Source organism: Mesoplodon densirostris, chromosome 2 (genome assembly GCF_025265405.1).
Source record: "Mesoplodon densirostris isolate mMesDen1 chromosome 2, mMesDen1 primary haplotype, whole genome shotgun sequence".
Lineage (NCBI taxonomy): Eukaryota > Metazoa > Chordata > Mammalia > Artiodactyla > Ziphiidae > Mesoplodon > Mesoplodon densirostris.
Window position 1 is genome coordinate 25,556,546 of NC_082662.1, and position 17,307 is coordinate 25,573,852.

A 17,307-nucleotide genomic window follows, 5' to 3' on the forward strand; every position below is an offset into this window, starting at 1 on the left:
AGAAAATAAACTATTTCTTCTACACATTTTGCTATAATGAGGACCACAGAATGCATTAATTAATTAAGAGACAATGAATTAGTTTTGGTGTTCTGGTTCCTCATCAGCAAAACAAAAGTAAACAAGAAAGAATTACACACAACATAATTTAATACAAGCTTGAACAAGAAACATAACAACAGCAATTCCAATTTTCTAAACACCATTATGTCTGGTTGTATATATATAATGAGAATATTTCCATGCTCCAGCAGATGGCGCAGAGAAAGTGTCCTATGATTGCAACTACATTAAATAAAAGATCCTTTATAATAAATGCCTTTATATAAAATTCAACTTGGATAAAAGCATTGCTGACATGCTATTCATCCTATGTACTCTTCGTAAAATAATTATTGAATAGTTCAAAAATGTAAAGATTTGCAGAGAAGACTGAATAAATGCTTTTCAGTTTTGTCCACTCCCCATCCTCCCCTTCACACCCCCACATCCTTGAGGGTGGAAAAGTAATAGGAACAGAGAATAAAGGCAATATTAACTGAATTGAACTGAGGTCCCTTGGGGGGAACTTCTGATATAAAAGAGAAAATAAAGAGGAATCCATACTTAGAAAAAAATATTTACTGGTACATGATTTATTCAACACAATATATTAGGCAGCCACTGTTTACAAAGTACATATTAGCTGAAGCCCCTGCCCTCAGCAAACTTATGTGCAAGGAAATAGAAAACATTTACACAAATCACTATATATAAAATAAATTAGGGCCATAAGAATGATATAAATAAATAATGTGCTACTGAATTCCCCTCTGTAGCTTCTGGTTGGTGAGAGCAAGAAAGCTTTCATAGACGAGCTGATAACTGAAGCTGGGCTTTGTGCATACTGGGTAGGCTCTGGACATGCAGAAATGAACAGTAGAAAAGCTCAGAATCTGGAGTGATAGAGAGCTGGGTTTAAACAGCTGGCTCATGATCATGTTAACCTCTATAATCCTGTTTGCCCAGTATATAAAGGACATCCTAATATTGCAGGACCACTGTGAAGACAATAACGTATATGTGATTAGTGCAGTACCTGGAAAATCTTATATGTTCAATAGACTGCAGCTATTATTATTTCTGAGCCTAAAGAAATAGAACTTGATGTCAATCCACATCCTGACAGTTATGATCTTAGCTGGAGTCACGTGACCTTAGAACTCACTTCCCTCATGTAAAAATGGTCGTGTCTCTCAAAAATCTGTTGGGAGATTCACATAGGTAATGAAATCAATGCCAAAGTGTTAATGTATTACTGTAGTTAATTAGCTCACTTTCAAATAAAGCATACTGATGTGGATAAAAAGAATAAAAACATTTTAGACAAAGGAGGATAAAAGGGAAGAAATTTAATGAAGACAGATTAAGCAGCATGTGGATCAGCTATTTCCTGATGCAGAGAAGCATGTTTTACTGCATTCAAACATTCCAAGATAGCTTAACGTATACAGGGTTAAGCCCGCCCATTCTTCCCAGTGCAGGATAGAAGGCAGATATTGGAATGCGTGGGGTTCCACACAGGTCTCAAAGTAACAGGACAGAACTGGGCACCAGGTTCTAAATGTCAAATGCACCCATGTTTGCAGGGTTAGAAGATACCTTCTTATCATCTTCTTCAAAATGCCCAATCCTGGGCTTCCCTGGTGGCGCAGTGGTTGAGAGTCCACCTACCGATGCAGGGGACACGAGTTCGTGCCCCGGTCCGGGAAGATCCCATATGCCGCGGAGCGGCTAGGCCCGTGAGCCATGACCGCTGAGCCTGCACATCCAGAGCCTGTGCTCCACAACGGGAGAGGCCACAACAGTGAGAGGCCCGCGTACAGCAAAAAAAAAAAAAAAATGCCCAATCCTAATCCCAAAACTATTATGAGATCCCAGGAACTTCCAAAACAAGACTCATAAAAAGGTCACTTCACCTCTAATATGGTCATTAACCTAATAAAGGAAAGTTATTAACTTCCTCCATATCACTTGGCCTGGCTAGCTATGTCTTCTCTAAAGGAACCATTTCATTTTAATAACAAGATGTCAAAAATGCCCAACAACCAAATGGTATTAATACAAAGTTAATGGAACTAGGCAGCTTTTACCATTCCTAAGCATACTCAAAAGCTGCATTTTGTGGGTAGAAGGATGTGTTACACTGCTTGGTCAGATATTTTTATAATGCACCACAGGCTCTATTTATTTTTCATCCTTTCTGCAAGAAAGGCTGCATGATCTTGCTAGCAGACAACACATCTCCTTTCCAAAATTCAACTCAGTTTAGAGTCAGCTGAGTTACTCTTATGGGACCCTAACTGCAAGGAATTTACAGTGTGAGGTTAGCCCCTCTAGGGCTGTGGATCATAAAAGTACTTTTAGCTACCCAAAAGCCTCCAATTCTGTGAGCCATCATGCCATGTTGGAAAGATGTGGACTTGGTATCCACATTAGGCTCCTACTTGTCCCGATTTCACAATTACCACCCTATGAGCCCTGATGGACAGACACTTCAATGTCTTATGTAGCTGCACAGTGAATGAGTCACTTAGAGAACCCTATGAAAACTTACAGAACCTCTACATCACACTCTAAAAAAACGCATCTTTTTAGATACCCTCTGGCGTATCCTAGAAAAAGGAGAACTAGTCCTGTTTTCTATCTTTTTAAAGCTAGAAATAAGGGCAAACTCCCAAGAATCTTAGACTTAAAAGGGTCCTGGAAAACTATCTAGTCCAACATGTGTGTCTTATGGATGAAAAAAAGCAAAGTCCAAAGAAGATGAATGCCTGAGGCAAGGCCAAAAGCGGTGGCATCAGGGTTCTCATCCAGTGAGCTCTTCATCCCACCAAGTTATACCTTTCTTTGGGTTAAGAGCTCTCCAAATCATTGTCAAATTCCTTCCTCCAGAAGCCATTCTGCTCTCACACTTACAGGCAGAAATCCTATGTAATGTCTAATGAGAACCTGCAGCTATGTTTTAAATACATCTCACCTTACTCTACTTCCAGGAACGTGGTAGGATTCATTATCACTCCACCTACAGATGCACTTTCCAGATTTCATTCCTCAGGTTTACAAATGTGTTTATTACCAAGGGTAAGCTTTTCTATGCTTCAGTTTTCTAAAACAAAGATGAAGGGCCACATACCTAAATACATTCCATTTATTCCAGAAATAATCACTATTATTTTAATGTCCCTGAACGCTGTCAGGTTTACTACATGTAAAACATTAAGGACTCTAAAAAAAAGTTCCTTGGTTTTTAAAAGAGAGAAAACCAATTATTCAGAATAAGGTGGCTTTTCTGTCAAAGACTCTCAAAGTACTTTCAAACGAGAACCACTATCCTCTTTGCAAATGCATCTTTTTCAGGACGTAAAATAAATAAGTCATGCAAGACCATAAACCAACCAAGGCAGAAACAGAACCCAGAAACATCAGGTCAATGAGCCTTCCTCAGTACTACAAAGATACATACACTCTTGAATACTCAACTTACAGAAATAATCTGTGCCTTTAAACTTTTCAGGACTGGACTTAAAGTTGAATGAAAGGGGCTGCTAGCCAGGAGAGTGGATGAAATATTTGAAAATAATTTGTAGCCCTAAGCCTAAGACATTTTCCTATCTTCCTTTTTATGTTGACTTTTTAGAATAGGAGGTAAGTAAAGCACTTGTAGAGTGTCCTTCAGCTAAGAACAGCTAGCTGTACTTCAGACAACCAGCAAGGTTTGAAGGCAAAGTTTTAAGTAGTCACTTCTGAGCAAGATTTCTAAGAAACACTATCTAGCAAAGTGACTCCAGGAGTCTAGCACTGGCTTTGATGAGGAAAAAAAAAAAGTTGCAAGAGCCAGGCAGCACTAACTTTACTAGAAATCAATTACTTTGAATCGAGGCAATTCTCTTTGAACTCTAAAGATTCACACACTCTTGAACATAGGTATCATCTGCCCTAACGAGGACTCTCACCCAAGCACACAGACACACACAAATACAAATAAAATAACTGCAGCAAAAAAATACTGTGCCTGGCTTTATAAATCCATGCAATTTACTTGAAATTTTAGTGTTTATGGGTGAACACTACATTTACACACATCCCCTCCCAGAGATGCTTTATTGTTTAAAGGGAAGGAAATTTAATGACGTTAAACTAATTAGAAACTATGCTTTTTTATTTTATTATAAAAGCTAGCTTTCTTCATCTCTCTTTTGTGCCCATCTCCCTTGTATCTCTGCAAAAAACATTCCCCCAACCTATACCTACATGAATCCTAACTAAACTAGAGGACGTTTCCCAAGTCCTATACCTCCATCCAAGTAATCACAAACTACTCCTGCCAATACTGGTCACTCCCTTCTCAAAATAGGAACCATACAAAGAAACGCAGTGAACTCTTTCTGTTGTCATGTGTATTCACTCCTTCCTCAACTAGCTAAAGAAAGAGTTCCTTAAGTATAAAAACCTCACTCCATACTTAACTTAGTTGTCCCCTTTGTGCCTGGACACTGGGTTATGCTTTCAAAAAATAACTTCAGTTAAGTGTCTGTATTTTGGAAGGGAAGTGTATTAAGCATTTTTTAAAATCCTTCCCCAAATATCAACTGTTATAAAGCTTACTAAAATGAGATTTTTACCATCAATTATTTTATAAGTATTGGTTTCATTTACTCTAAGGGCACGTGCTTTGGAGAGGTAGCCAGGTCAGAGTCCCAGCTCCATCATTTTCTAGATGTGTGACCCTGAGCAAAATTTTTCCTTATCTGGATAACAGAACCATCCTGAGAGAGTTATTGATGAGATAATGCATACAAACCGCTTAGCATCTGCCTAATAGATGGTCAACAAATGGTAGCTATTATTATTACTTTGTTAATAATAAGGAAAGAAGAGTGACACTGCATTACTGTTGGAATGTATTTTGTTTAGTTATTTACATATGCCAACACCTAGCTCTGATGAATTACACACAAACATCAAAAAAATGACATCTCTAACAAAAATAAGGAGGTGTGGTCTGGAGACCTTGTGGGGAAGGGATATTTTTAGAAGAAGAAAATGATTTTTTTAATATTTTTGTTGTTAATTTAAATAAAATTCACTTTCTGTTCACTCTTCTTCAATTAGAGTTAAGTCTTTAAAGATTATGAAGTGCTGCTTACAGAACAGTAACAGGGCATTATTTTTATTCTGTGTAACTAATTTTAAAAGACTGGGCTTAGATTTTTGGTAGAGTGGACCAGGTTAGAACCACAGGAGTGCGGAAGCAGATGAATGTGGTTTCCCCATCTATAATTAATATGACACATCTGTTAACTTTCTGTTCAAACCGTGCTTCAGAAATTTAGTGAGAAAATCATTTACTCAATAACCAGATAGGGTTTATTTATGTGCACTGTTTCATTAATATTAGGCAGGCACAGGAAACATAAGAACACCTACCAATCTGCTCTTCAAGCTCTAGAGGAAACACAAAAACAGGCCAAAACCCCATGAACCCAAGATGATAGGACACTCGACTCTGACCACAAGATGATTCAGAAAAGTTGGAAACAAAATCTTATAACCAAGGAAGCAAGAATCTTAGGATCAAAACACAAAGACTTTAACTAATGCCCAGCCACAATGGCAGTAAATGAATATTTGTTATAAATCAGGAAATTATCTTAATTTTGAGTCCTCGGAACCTAGCACAGTGCCTGGATCAAAGAATACTGGCTAAATCAAAGAACAAATGTATTTAATGAATAGTATAAAAGAGAATCCAGAATACAGCTATTCTCCCTCCTTTAAAACATTAAAATAGATACGGGGTTTTTTAAATATTAGATACACAAAACATAAAACAGAAGAAAAAACCTAAGGCTACTCTCCAGAACAAAAAAAGTCACAAGCAAATGCCCCCAGTTTGTGAACCTGTGACATCTTTAGCAATTAATGCAACCTGTATGTTCTACCTATCACCAATACACTCTTATTGTCAACATCTAGAAGCACCAGAAACCTGCTATACTTAATTTATATTCCTCTTTCTTTTAGAATTATGGCAATCTTCACTATCAATATAATGCATGGTAAATTTTGTTTTTGCAAATTTTAAACATTACAAACAAACCAAAATTCTTGTTTCTAAATTCTATCTACGTAAGGGATGACTGGCTCAGGCCTCAACCTTCTGGAATTATTTCACCAGAAATCTAACAATCCCCTCTTCACAATGGAACTCTAAACAACTTCCTCAAAAATAACACTGCTCTAAAAATAGGTTATCAACATATTCTGACTAGCAGCCAATCTAAAACTCCCTTCCACTGCAAAAGAACCTAACAACTGAAAAATGAGCCAAAGGTAAGGACATTTTATGCATATAAAACTATTTTGTAAAATTTTAACACCTCAATTTACAACTGACTGGTTAAGATAATATTAATTTGTGCTCAAATTTTGGTTTTATTTTATTTTTAAGACATTAGGCTAAAGTTAACATTCTTCTTATAATGAGATTGTTTTGGCAAAATTCTGCAATATCCCACTCCTATCATGAAGATGGCAACAAGGAAAAGCAAGCACATACTTCTGGAGACTAGATTCGGACACATTTGATGAAAGACAGCTCCAACCTTCCCTTAAAAACAGGCCCACTTTTCGGGCACACCAATTCACTTACCTCTCCCATCGCTCTTCCCTCCAGAGCAAGTGCTTGAAAATCGTGATTCAGTTCATCCATAGAACGTACCTATTGTTTAGAATAGAGGAGGGAATAATTCCAAGTTAGCATCTTGAATTTTACATACACATTAAACACAACTGAAAAGCTTTTTATGTTTACTTTCAGATATTGACAAGACAATAACAATAATCAAGTGACTGAGATTAAACATTCACTTACCTTTTAACCATCAGCATTCAGCAATGACCCCTGCTTTCTCCCCTCCCATTCCCTTTTGTTTTCAAACATGAAAAACACATAATCCAGAAAAAGAAAAAGCAAATTCCATCACACAAGAATTACAGTAGGGACTTCCCTGGTGATCCAGAGGTTAAGAATCCACCTTCCAATGCAAGGGATGCGGGTTCGATCCCTGGTTGGGGAACTAAGATCCCACATGCCATGGGGCAACTAAGCCTGCACGCTCTAGAGCCCGTGCGCCACCACTAGAGAGCCCACGTGCTGCCACTACTGAGCCCGCGTGCCGCAACTAAGACCCAACGCAGCCAAATAAATAAATAAATAGATTAGATAGATAAATAAATAAATAAGGAAGCAGAGTCTTTAAAAAAGAGAGAGAGAGAATTACGGTAGCTGTATTTCATACATTTTGACTTAGTAAGTAAAGATCAACATGTTGAAGAGCAATGATGTATATAGATGACTACGTGACCTAAACCTTGCTACTGACTCAAAGACCACAGTCCTTATGAAAACTGACTCAAAGACCACAGTCCTTGTGAAAACAGTTAAGTACAAATTAGGGGACTCATTTGATCCAAGCCAGTATTTCTTTGATAAACCTCAGGTTGAAAGGCGCTACGAACTACATAACGGAGTGCCCCCAACATTTCTCCATATTGGAATATCTCTGGGGGCTCCTAGAATCTGAAAACCAGGAGAAATAAAAAATAGCACATATCACAAGGATCTCTTCAAACTTTACTTATCATTAAATGTACTACCCACATCATAACAATCTTGCTAGACTTCAATTAACTCATCTCCAAGGTCACTACTACAAGGTAATATTTAAGAGCAAGAATGAAGTGTGGAATAGATTACGCAAAACAGTCATAATTCAAAAACCCTTTACTGTCCAACAGTCTACTGGTCCTCTCAGTTATGAGCAACAAGCCACCTTTGCTGCCTGAGGCTAGAGTAACGTCCCTTGTTTATTAAAGAGGAAGGTTATTATTTTTTTAACACCTTTTTTAGAGTATAATGGCCTTACAATGGTGTGTTAGTTTCTGCTTTATAACAAAGTGAATCAGTTATACATATACATGTATTCCCATATCTCCTACCTCTTGCATCTCCCTCACACACTCCCTATCCCACCCCTCTAGGTGGTCACAAAGCACAGAGCTGATCTCCCTGTGCTATGCGGCTGCTTCCCACTAGTCGTCTCTTTTACATTTGGTAGTGTATATACGTCCATGCTACTCTCTCACTTCGTCCCAGCTTACCCTACCCCCTCCCCGTGTCCTCGAGTCCATTCTCTAAGTCTGTGTCTTTATTCCTGTCCTGCCCCTAGGTTCCTCAGAACCACTTTTTTTTCTTTAGATTCCATATATATGTGTTAGCATACGTTATTTGTTTTTCTCTTTCTGACTTACTTCACTCTGTATGACAGACTCTAGGTCCATCCACCTCACTACAAATAACTCAATTTCATTTCTTTTTATGGCTGAGTAATATAAAGAGGAAAGCTATTCTGCCTACCTGAGAAAGACTGCTGTTTGCCTGAAGCAGTACTTTCTCAAACCCCCTCATCCAATCATCACTACCTCCAAATGTATGTGAACAATTTCTAGCAGCGGGTAAATAAATGCAAAGAGAGTCAAACTAGGGACAGGCAGGGAGAGGGTAGAGTATGGAGCACAAACCTGAATACAGCTGGGGGAACCAACTTAAGGATTTTATTAATAAGCTGACTGAATACCACCCCAATAATCTTAATTTGACTGAACTGTCACCACGTAAAAATACAGTCGCATTGTTTTTTGTTTTGTTTGTTTGTTTGTTTGTTTTGTTTTGCCTGTGTTGGGTCTTCTTTGCTGTGCATGGGCTTTCTCTAGTTGTGGCGAGTGGAGGCTACTCTTCGTTGCAGCACGGGCTTCTCACTGCAGTGGCTTCTCTTTTCACAGAGCACGGGCTCTAGGGGCACAGGCTCAGTAGTTGTGACGTGCAGGCTCTAGAGCACAGGCTCAGTAGCTGTGGCACTCAGGCTTAGTTACTCCGCGGCATGTGGGATCTTCCTGGACCAGGGTTTGAATCTGCAGGTGGATTCATAATCACTGCACCACCAGGGAAGCCCAGGTCGCATTGTTTTAAATTACACATTTTCAAAACCCAGAGCTGACACTATGCTACAAATGATACATTGTGTCACTAAGATGTAACAGCTTTGGGATGCTTGACAAAAATGTAAATTTATAAAATTCAAAATGACACTAAATTTAAGCCATATGAGAACAAAGAGACATAGAGATAAGGCTTGTTACTGTGGTAAAACAGTTTCAAAGGGCCTTGAAACAGAAGCTAGGCTCACAGTACAAGGCGTTCACATTATTTCAGTAAACACTGAATAAGCTCCTAAACTACAGGTGGTAAAAATAAGGAGGGGAGGGGAGATGAGGACAGCATCTTAGCTAAACTCTACAAACGTCAGATAAAATCATTTTGAACCTTCAGGCCAGAGTTAACATTTACAAAGCATGTAAATTAAACACATAAAGTTCTACATCTAGCTTTTTCTGTGGAATCTAAACATGCATTTAACTAGATGCTAGGCGTTTCTTGAAAATCCAAAAACCTACAAATAGTTTTAACCAAGAATGTTGGAATTCTATTTATATTTCCCAAGAAAAAAGTAGGAGTGGGTACAAAAATGAAAAAAATAAAGTAGGAATGGCAAGGGAAGGCAAAGAACATGCAATATGCATATTTATGTAATCATTACAACAATCTCACAGTAATTATTCCCATTTAAGAGATTAGAACTGAGCCTCAAAGAAATGCCTTCCCCAACCACTGTTGAGTAGGGAAGAGTGTTTAGATGGCATTTCCAGGATCTAAATCCAGATGTTCCAATTCAAAGTGCAATGTCCTTTCTATGTTATCAAGCTGCCTCCAGGGCAGCCACAGGAAGTTTCCACCCCCAGACAGAACTGCCTTCACAGCTTTTGCTGTGGGCTTTGATGAGTCTGCTCTCTTGGTCTTCTTGCCTTTGCTTTCCACTGTCTCCTCCCCCTACCTTCAAAATTTGCCCATCCTTCTTGCACAGCAATTTCCATCCCTTTCTATACTGCCTTCCCACCCACCCATCATTTTCTCTCCTACTACGTTTTATTTGCTGCCTCACTCACCCTCTCTTTAGCTCTCTGTTCACCTCTTCCAGCTCTCCCTCTTCCAGGGTGTCTCTCTCTGCCTCACATACAAGGTGAACCACTACTCCTCCTACCTCCTGTAGACAACGAGAATGGAGCCTTTGCTAGTACAGAAACTCCATTTTAAACCATTTACCCACAGTTGAGCAGACAAGATAAACCAAGTCACTCTCACAAAAGTGTTTTTAACTAGTCAGGAACTTATTGTTTATAATGGGAGCTATACGTGATATGGTCATCAACACCAGGCAGACTCTCAACAAAATTCTTCCTAGGAAACAAAACTAATGATCAGAAGAAGACACTCAGGAATCAAGAAAAATCAAATGATGAAAACAGACGACTGTAAGAAACTTCTTGGGCAGGTAACAAAGAAACCTTTTCTATCATAAAGGAGAAAAGCTGGCTGTAAATTATAATCAAAGAAAATGCTCCCATCAGGACAGAACTATCTTTTCAAGTTCTTGTACTCTACACCTCCCCGCCATTCTCTAGTATTCAATTTGAGTGAAAGGTTAATGTTAATTTCTAGTACGACTTACTAATTCCATCTTCACTTTTGCTAAATGTCTGTAAGACTTCCTTCCTTCCACTAAATAATCTTATCACCTCTGGTTTCACAAAACTATTTCCTATTTTTCTCTGTGGGCTACCTGACAGTTGCCCATCTCACACCCATCCACGACTTTCTCTACTGAGGCCCCACCCCATAAAAGTATCTCTTACTCCCTTTACTAAAGAGGCAAAGTGAGAAAACCACGCTAGTGTCTGACCTACCTCATATTTCCTCACTTCACCCCACCCAAGAATATCATCTGTACAAATGACCTAGCTTCTGAGTTTCCTTTCCACTTCCCAGATACCAGAACTTTCTTTTGTAAGCCTCAACACCTGTCTTCTTCTTCTAACATGGATCTTGTCCTAACTAGAATCATAATTTTGCAAATTAAGTTGGTGTTTTACCGCATAGGAAGTTATAAAATCAAAACAGATAAACCCGGAACTATACATCACATTTGAAAAATGAAAAATTAAGCAAAAGCATCACTTTACAAATCTTTAAGAATGATATTCTAAAGTGCACTCCTTGAGAAGCCCTACTTACCATACCCAACATCCGATACACTTATCAGAATCAATGAATGATATACACTTCACTATTTCCATCTGTAAAACTGAGATAACACTGGCTACTTTATACGTTTGCTATGAAGATTAAATGAGGGACTTCCCTGGTGGCACAGTAGTTTAGAATCCACCTGCCAATGCAGGGGACACAGGATCGAGCCCTGGTCCAGGAAGACCCCACATGCCACGGAGCAACTAAGCCAGTGCACTGCAACTAATGAGCCTTCGCTCTAGAGCCCACGAGCCACAACTACTGAAGCCCACGTGCCTAGGCCCATGCTCCGCAACGAGAAGCCACCGCAATGAGAAGCCCACGCACCACAACGAAGAGTAGCCCCCACTCACCGCAACTAGAGAAAGCCCGCGTGCAGCAACAAGGACCCAACGCAGCCATAAATAAATAAATTCATTAAAAAATATATTAAATGAGACATGTCCAATACCTAGTAGGCATTTATCCAACTATATCCACCTCACAGGTTATTCTCTTTAAGTTACTGAGATGTCCCCATACATCCATCTCTTCTTTCCCTATCCTCGGTTAACAAAGGGTAGGTTTTGGTCATTCCGGGGAGGTGAGCCTCTCTCTCTACAGGTCAGCATTTCATAATCAATATTAGAAGTACCTAGATCACACAAACGTCTAACTTACTTTCTAAAACTTAGCATTTCAAAGTACAACCATTTTTCTCTCTTCTCAATTCCCAGCTAATCCTCAATTCAGAGAAACTTCCATTCTAATCCATTCAGAAACTTCCAACATATAAAAATAAAAATCATCACTAGTTCAAGCTGTTTTTTCTGTTCTCATAAGAAAAAAAAAAAATCTCAATAAAGTCACCTTCTCAAATTCCTTCATTCCCTGACTTCCATACCACTATGATCTGCTGGTTCTCCTCCTACTTCTCTATTTAGATTTTTGTCTCTCTTCTGGCCAGCCAACATTGCAGTCAAGGAAAAAAAAAAAAAGACACTGGAACTCAGACTTGGGTATAAAGGAATCCAAATTTAAGGAGTTAATGATCCAAATATGTAACAAATTACATTTATCAGATTTTCAAGCAGATATATATTACTGAACATTAAATCTCAAAGAACAAAGCGGTTACCATGGTGGTCCATGCAGTCCAATATAAAAGAGCTAAAAAAGAAGCAACTTTTGACAGCATTCTGGCTCAGTTCTTGGCCTTACTTTACTAGCATTCCTGTCCTTGGATTGCTGTCCCTTAACTGCTCCGGGTGTCTTTACAATGAATGTCCCTTCACTTGAGCTAGTTTGGCCAGTTCTCTGTTGATTGTATACAAGAATCAAACTCAAATACAATAGGTACCACTAAGTTGGTATTTATGAAATCACACTGGAAGTCTATATTTTAAAACAGTAATCAGAGCTATGTAGTGCACTTGGAAAAATAAAGTTCAACAAATCAACACTTTTTTGAATATTTTCTGTAACAGACATATTTCAAGACACCTGCCTAGAAAGGGCAACTTTGTGATTCCCACCACCTCTGGCCACAAACAACTATAACAAAAGTATTCTCCTAAATGGCCAAACCCCTAGGACCTGAAGAGAAGTGATAAACTGACCTAATCAGATACTTCTCCTTAGCATTCAGGCCAGACAGCAATGGAGAGATAAAGTGAAATTCCCTAAACACTTGGCAGTTGTAGCTGTCATTTTGGGTCAAGTATAACCTGGTGAATAAGCAGTAGATGGTCAACACAAAGAAGAGAAAGAATGTGCTGAAAAAAATCAGAGACAAGAGACTATGGAATCCCTATGGAAACAGAAAAGCCTCCTAGTGCTCAGGAGGCCCACGTATATATTTCCTGCTCTGGGGTTCAGAGAGAATCCCTGGTGTTCCTTCATTTAATGCCCAGAATTTTTGCTAAGCAGAAAAGACTTCTATACCTTGAGACTAGAACTGCCTTTACTAGAATATTTATCTCCTCAATCAGTGAATCTCAGTTATCAGGCACTTTTCTCCTCCACACCTTTGTTCCCCTGGAGGATTTTTTGCAAAGGCAAGCCTAGATCCCGATGGCTCCATTTCACTAACATAGATCCAGAACAATACAAGCAGAAGAGCTGGTGCCAAGAACCACTACAGGAAGGAGATACCAGAGAGAAAAAGCCAGCAAGTGCAGGAGAAACTTGAGCAATGAGAAGAAGAAATGGAAAACAAGGATTAACCTAATCTGAATTTAATCATTAAGGGAAAATCATTTAATAAGTCTGTTCTACACCATCTTCTGCTTTCTTGTATCTGCATTATAAATAATAACAACAACAAATATTTACTGAGACTTACTTTGTGCCAGGTCCTGTCCTATAAAAAATCTTTATATGCTGTATGATCTCTTTAATATTCATAACAATTTGAAAATGCAGGTACTCTTATCCCCATTTTGTGAGAAAAGCAAAAAGTTATCATATTCCTCTAATAAAATAGAAATAAATAAACATTCTTCTTGATTACTGGGAAAAAACAAAAACAAAAGACTACTCTTCACGCTTAGGAGGAGGCAAACCCTACTATGTGATCTTATTTATTCACTGTTAATAGCAACACTAAATACAAGCATTTGCTGAGTTTTCAAGGCACTGTACTGCAACATAGACTTTATTCCATTTTATAGATGAAGACCAAGGTTCAGAGGCATGATCTGTCTAAAGTCATATAGCAGATAAAGATCAGAAGTGGAATTCAAATTCAGCTGTCTATCCCCTTTACCAGCACTTCTTTCTGTTCTCATCAAAGATAAGCACAAAGGCTCCAGGACACCTGGCTTAAACAGCTGTTGTTCTGGAAACTGATTACTACACTGTTTTTTTTTCTAACTCTATTTACTTATTTGTTTAATTTATTTTTGGTTGGGAAGCCCTACATTATTTTTATACAGGAGGAAAATGAAGTCACCACAGCAGCCAGGATTAGGCTGAACTTCCATTTTTTTTATTATTATTTATCATTAAAAACTGCTACTACCGGGCTTCCCTGGTGGCGCAGTGGTTGAGAGTCCGCCTGCCGATGCAGAGAACGCGGGATCGTGCCCCAGTCCGGGAAGATCCCACATGCCACGGAGCGGCTGGGCCCGTGAGCCATGGCTGCTGAGCCTGCACGTCCGGAGCCTGTGCTCCGCAACGGGAGAGACCACAATAGTGAGAGGCCCGCGTACCACAAAAAAAAAAAAAAAAAGAATCCGCCTGCCAATGCAGGGTACACTGGTTCAAGCCCTGGTCCGGGAAGATCCCACATGCCATGGAGCAACTAAGCCCGTGCACCACAACTGTACTGAGCCTGTGCTCTAGAGCCCGCTAGCCACAACTGCTGAGCCCACATGCCACAACTACTGAAGCCCGCCTGCCTTGAGACCGTGCTCCGCAACAAGAGAAGCCACTGCAATGAGAAGCCCGGGCACCACAACGAAGAGGAGCCCCTGCTCGCCGCAACTACAGAAAGCCTGTGAGCAGCAATTAAGACCCAACGCAGCCAAAAGTAAATAAGTAAACAAATTTATTTTTTTAAAAAACTGCTACTACCTTTAGCAATTAAATACCATTAAAGTTCCAGATTATATAATGTGTTGATGGCATTCAGCTAGGATAGTTAACAGACCCAAGTGATAAACTGTAAGTTATCAAAACTGATTTGCTGGGCCTCCCTGGTGGCACAAGTGGTTGAGAGTCCGCCTGCCGATGCAGGGGATGCGGGTTCGTGCCCCGGTCTGGGAGGATCCCATATGCCGCGGAGCGGCTGGGCCCGTGAGCCATGGCCGCTGAGCCTGCGCGTCCGGAGCCTGTGCTCCGCGACGGGGGAGGCCACAACAGTGAGAGGCCCGCATACCGCAAAAAAAAAAAAAAAAAAAAACTGATTTGCTACCATACTACCATAATATATACACCTCATGGAAATGTCAGCACTTCCTAAACATAAAAGAAAACAATTTATAAAGTAAAAAGAATAAATAATATTTTCAGAAGCAGTTAATAAAGCCTATGATACTAGTGACCTTTAACTACAAAAACCTCACAATTGCTGGTTCTGATGGTCTTCATCTTAATTTCACCAATCATGATCAAGCTGAAATCAGTAAGGAGAGCAAGGCCATTTTTTTTTTTTTTTTGCGGTACGCGGGCCTCTCACTGCTGTGGCCTCTCCCGTTGCGGAGCACAGGCTCCGGATGCACAGGCTCAGTGGCCATGGCTCACGGGCCCAGCCTCTCCGCGGCATGTGGGATCCTCCCGGACCGGGGCACGAACCCGTGTCCCCTGCATCGGCAGGTGGACTCTCAACCACTGCGCCACCAGGGAAGCCCGAGAGCAAGGCCATTTTAACTGGAGAGAGAAACTGTCTAATTGATATGGAAGAACCTAATAAGTGTAAAACTTAAGATACTGATAAATCTTATCTCCACTTGTCTGGAAACTACTACCTGTAGCAATCTGTCTGAATGGTATACTCCTGACTTCCAAAAGAACAAATTCCAAAAGCATGAAGGAAACTCCTACACAACTACTATTATAGATCACACTTACAACAAAAAATGGTTATTTGCAAATAGACAATACATCAAGGGTCTTCATTAGCAGTAAAAGTTTCATTCTGAAATACCAATCTCAAAAGATGACATATGGAAAAAGCAAAAAAACTAAATCAAGAATGTTCACCAGAAGTTCTTAGATCAAGCTGTGGCAAATGTGTATCAGGCTCTTTTCAAACAATGAAACTAAATTTAATATATTTGCCATCACTGGAATCTTACCAGCAGAATGTAAGAATCTATGTAAATAATGTGAAAATAACGAATATTTGTCCACAAAAAAAGACACAGAATTTGCTTTTCCAAACTTTTGCTAATAATAAATTTTTTGAGATTCACTTTCCCTGTGCTCACTAATGGACATGTAATAGTAGGCATAAAAGGCTTGTAAGAATTTTTACCATAAGAACAGTCTGTAAAAGAAAACAAATCATGGGCCTCCACAGCCATTGATATAAATTTTCTACAAATTGTAAGACAGTGAATATTTTTTAATAGATGTACAACTTAGACCACCAGAGAAGACAATAATTGTGAAAAGTAAGTGGAAGAACTATCAACTACAAGGCATGCCTACAGTGGTAGTCTCTGTGGATTGATTCGGGGGTGAGAGGGCGACTACTTCTATAAAGACTGCTTCTCTAGTTAATCTGTTCTCCCTTTTCGACAGACTAGGAGTGGAGAAATTTACAATGAAGTTCAAAGACCATGACACAGGTGGTCTTACTGCCTTCTCAACTACTGAAATAACATCTACTAAGTAGCAAAACTGCACTTTAGCAATAGTGCCATGGCAGTTTGTCTTATCTCCCTAAAAGTAAACCCCACAGTATTAAAAACATGACAGGCATTACATACAAATACTTGTAATGTGAGAAATTACCCTCAGTCTTAGGAGTGACAAAATAGCAGAAACAGGACTTCCACAGCCAGCTTCTTTAAAATGATTCTTATCTAGCTTAAAAGAACACATTGTCATGCTTTTTCCAGCTTTTCAAGAAAGAAATTTGACAATATGCATCAAGTTTTATAAACATTCATGCCTTTTGATCCAGCAATTCCACTTCTAGGAATTTAGCCTAAGCAAATAACCAGAAATATAGGCAAAGATTTGTTATCAAAGATCTTCATCATGGCACTGTGATACGAAAAGCGGTTTGAGGGACTTCCCTGGTGGTCCAGTGGTTAAGATGCTGCGCTTCCAATTCAGGGGGCACAGGTTTGAACCCTGGTTGGGGAACTAAGATCCCACATGCCACATGGCCAAAAAAATTAAAAAATAAGAAAAAAATAGCAAAATATTTTTTAAAGTGCACAATAAGCACCTTTGCTTAAAAGCTTATTCTTTATTTTAGTTGATTAAGATGTTTCTAGAAGAGGATTATTGGCTTGAAAGGTAATAATATATTAAAGACTTCATAAATGTTAAATTTATTTTCAGAAGCTTCTTTCTGATTTTTTTTTCATTGGCATTATAGAAAACGTAGAAACTACGGATGAAGT

General features: G+C 39.1%; 1 protein-coding gene across 13 annotated transcripts in view; it reads right to left on the reverse strand.

Annotated features, from left to right (window-relative positions):
* The window catches only part of PUM1 (pumilio RNA binding family member 1), a 130,745-nt gene that overhangs the window by 86,353 nt on the left and 27,085 nt on the right, over nt 1-17,307 (reverse strand). For all 13 annotated transcript variants that reach the window (XM_060089341.1, XM_060089340.1, XM_060089337.1 and 10 more), the window contains exon 3: nt 6,695-6,763. In XM_060089341.1, coding sequence (XP_059945324.1) covers nt 6,695-6,763 — 69 coding nt within the window. The remainder of the gene's footprint in view (nt 1-6,694; nt 6,764-17,307) is intronic.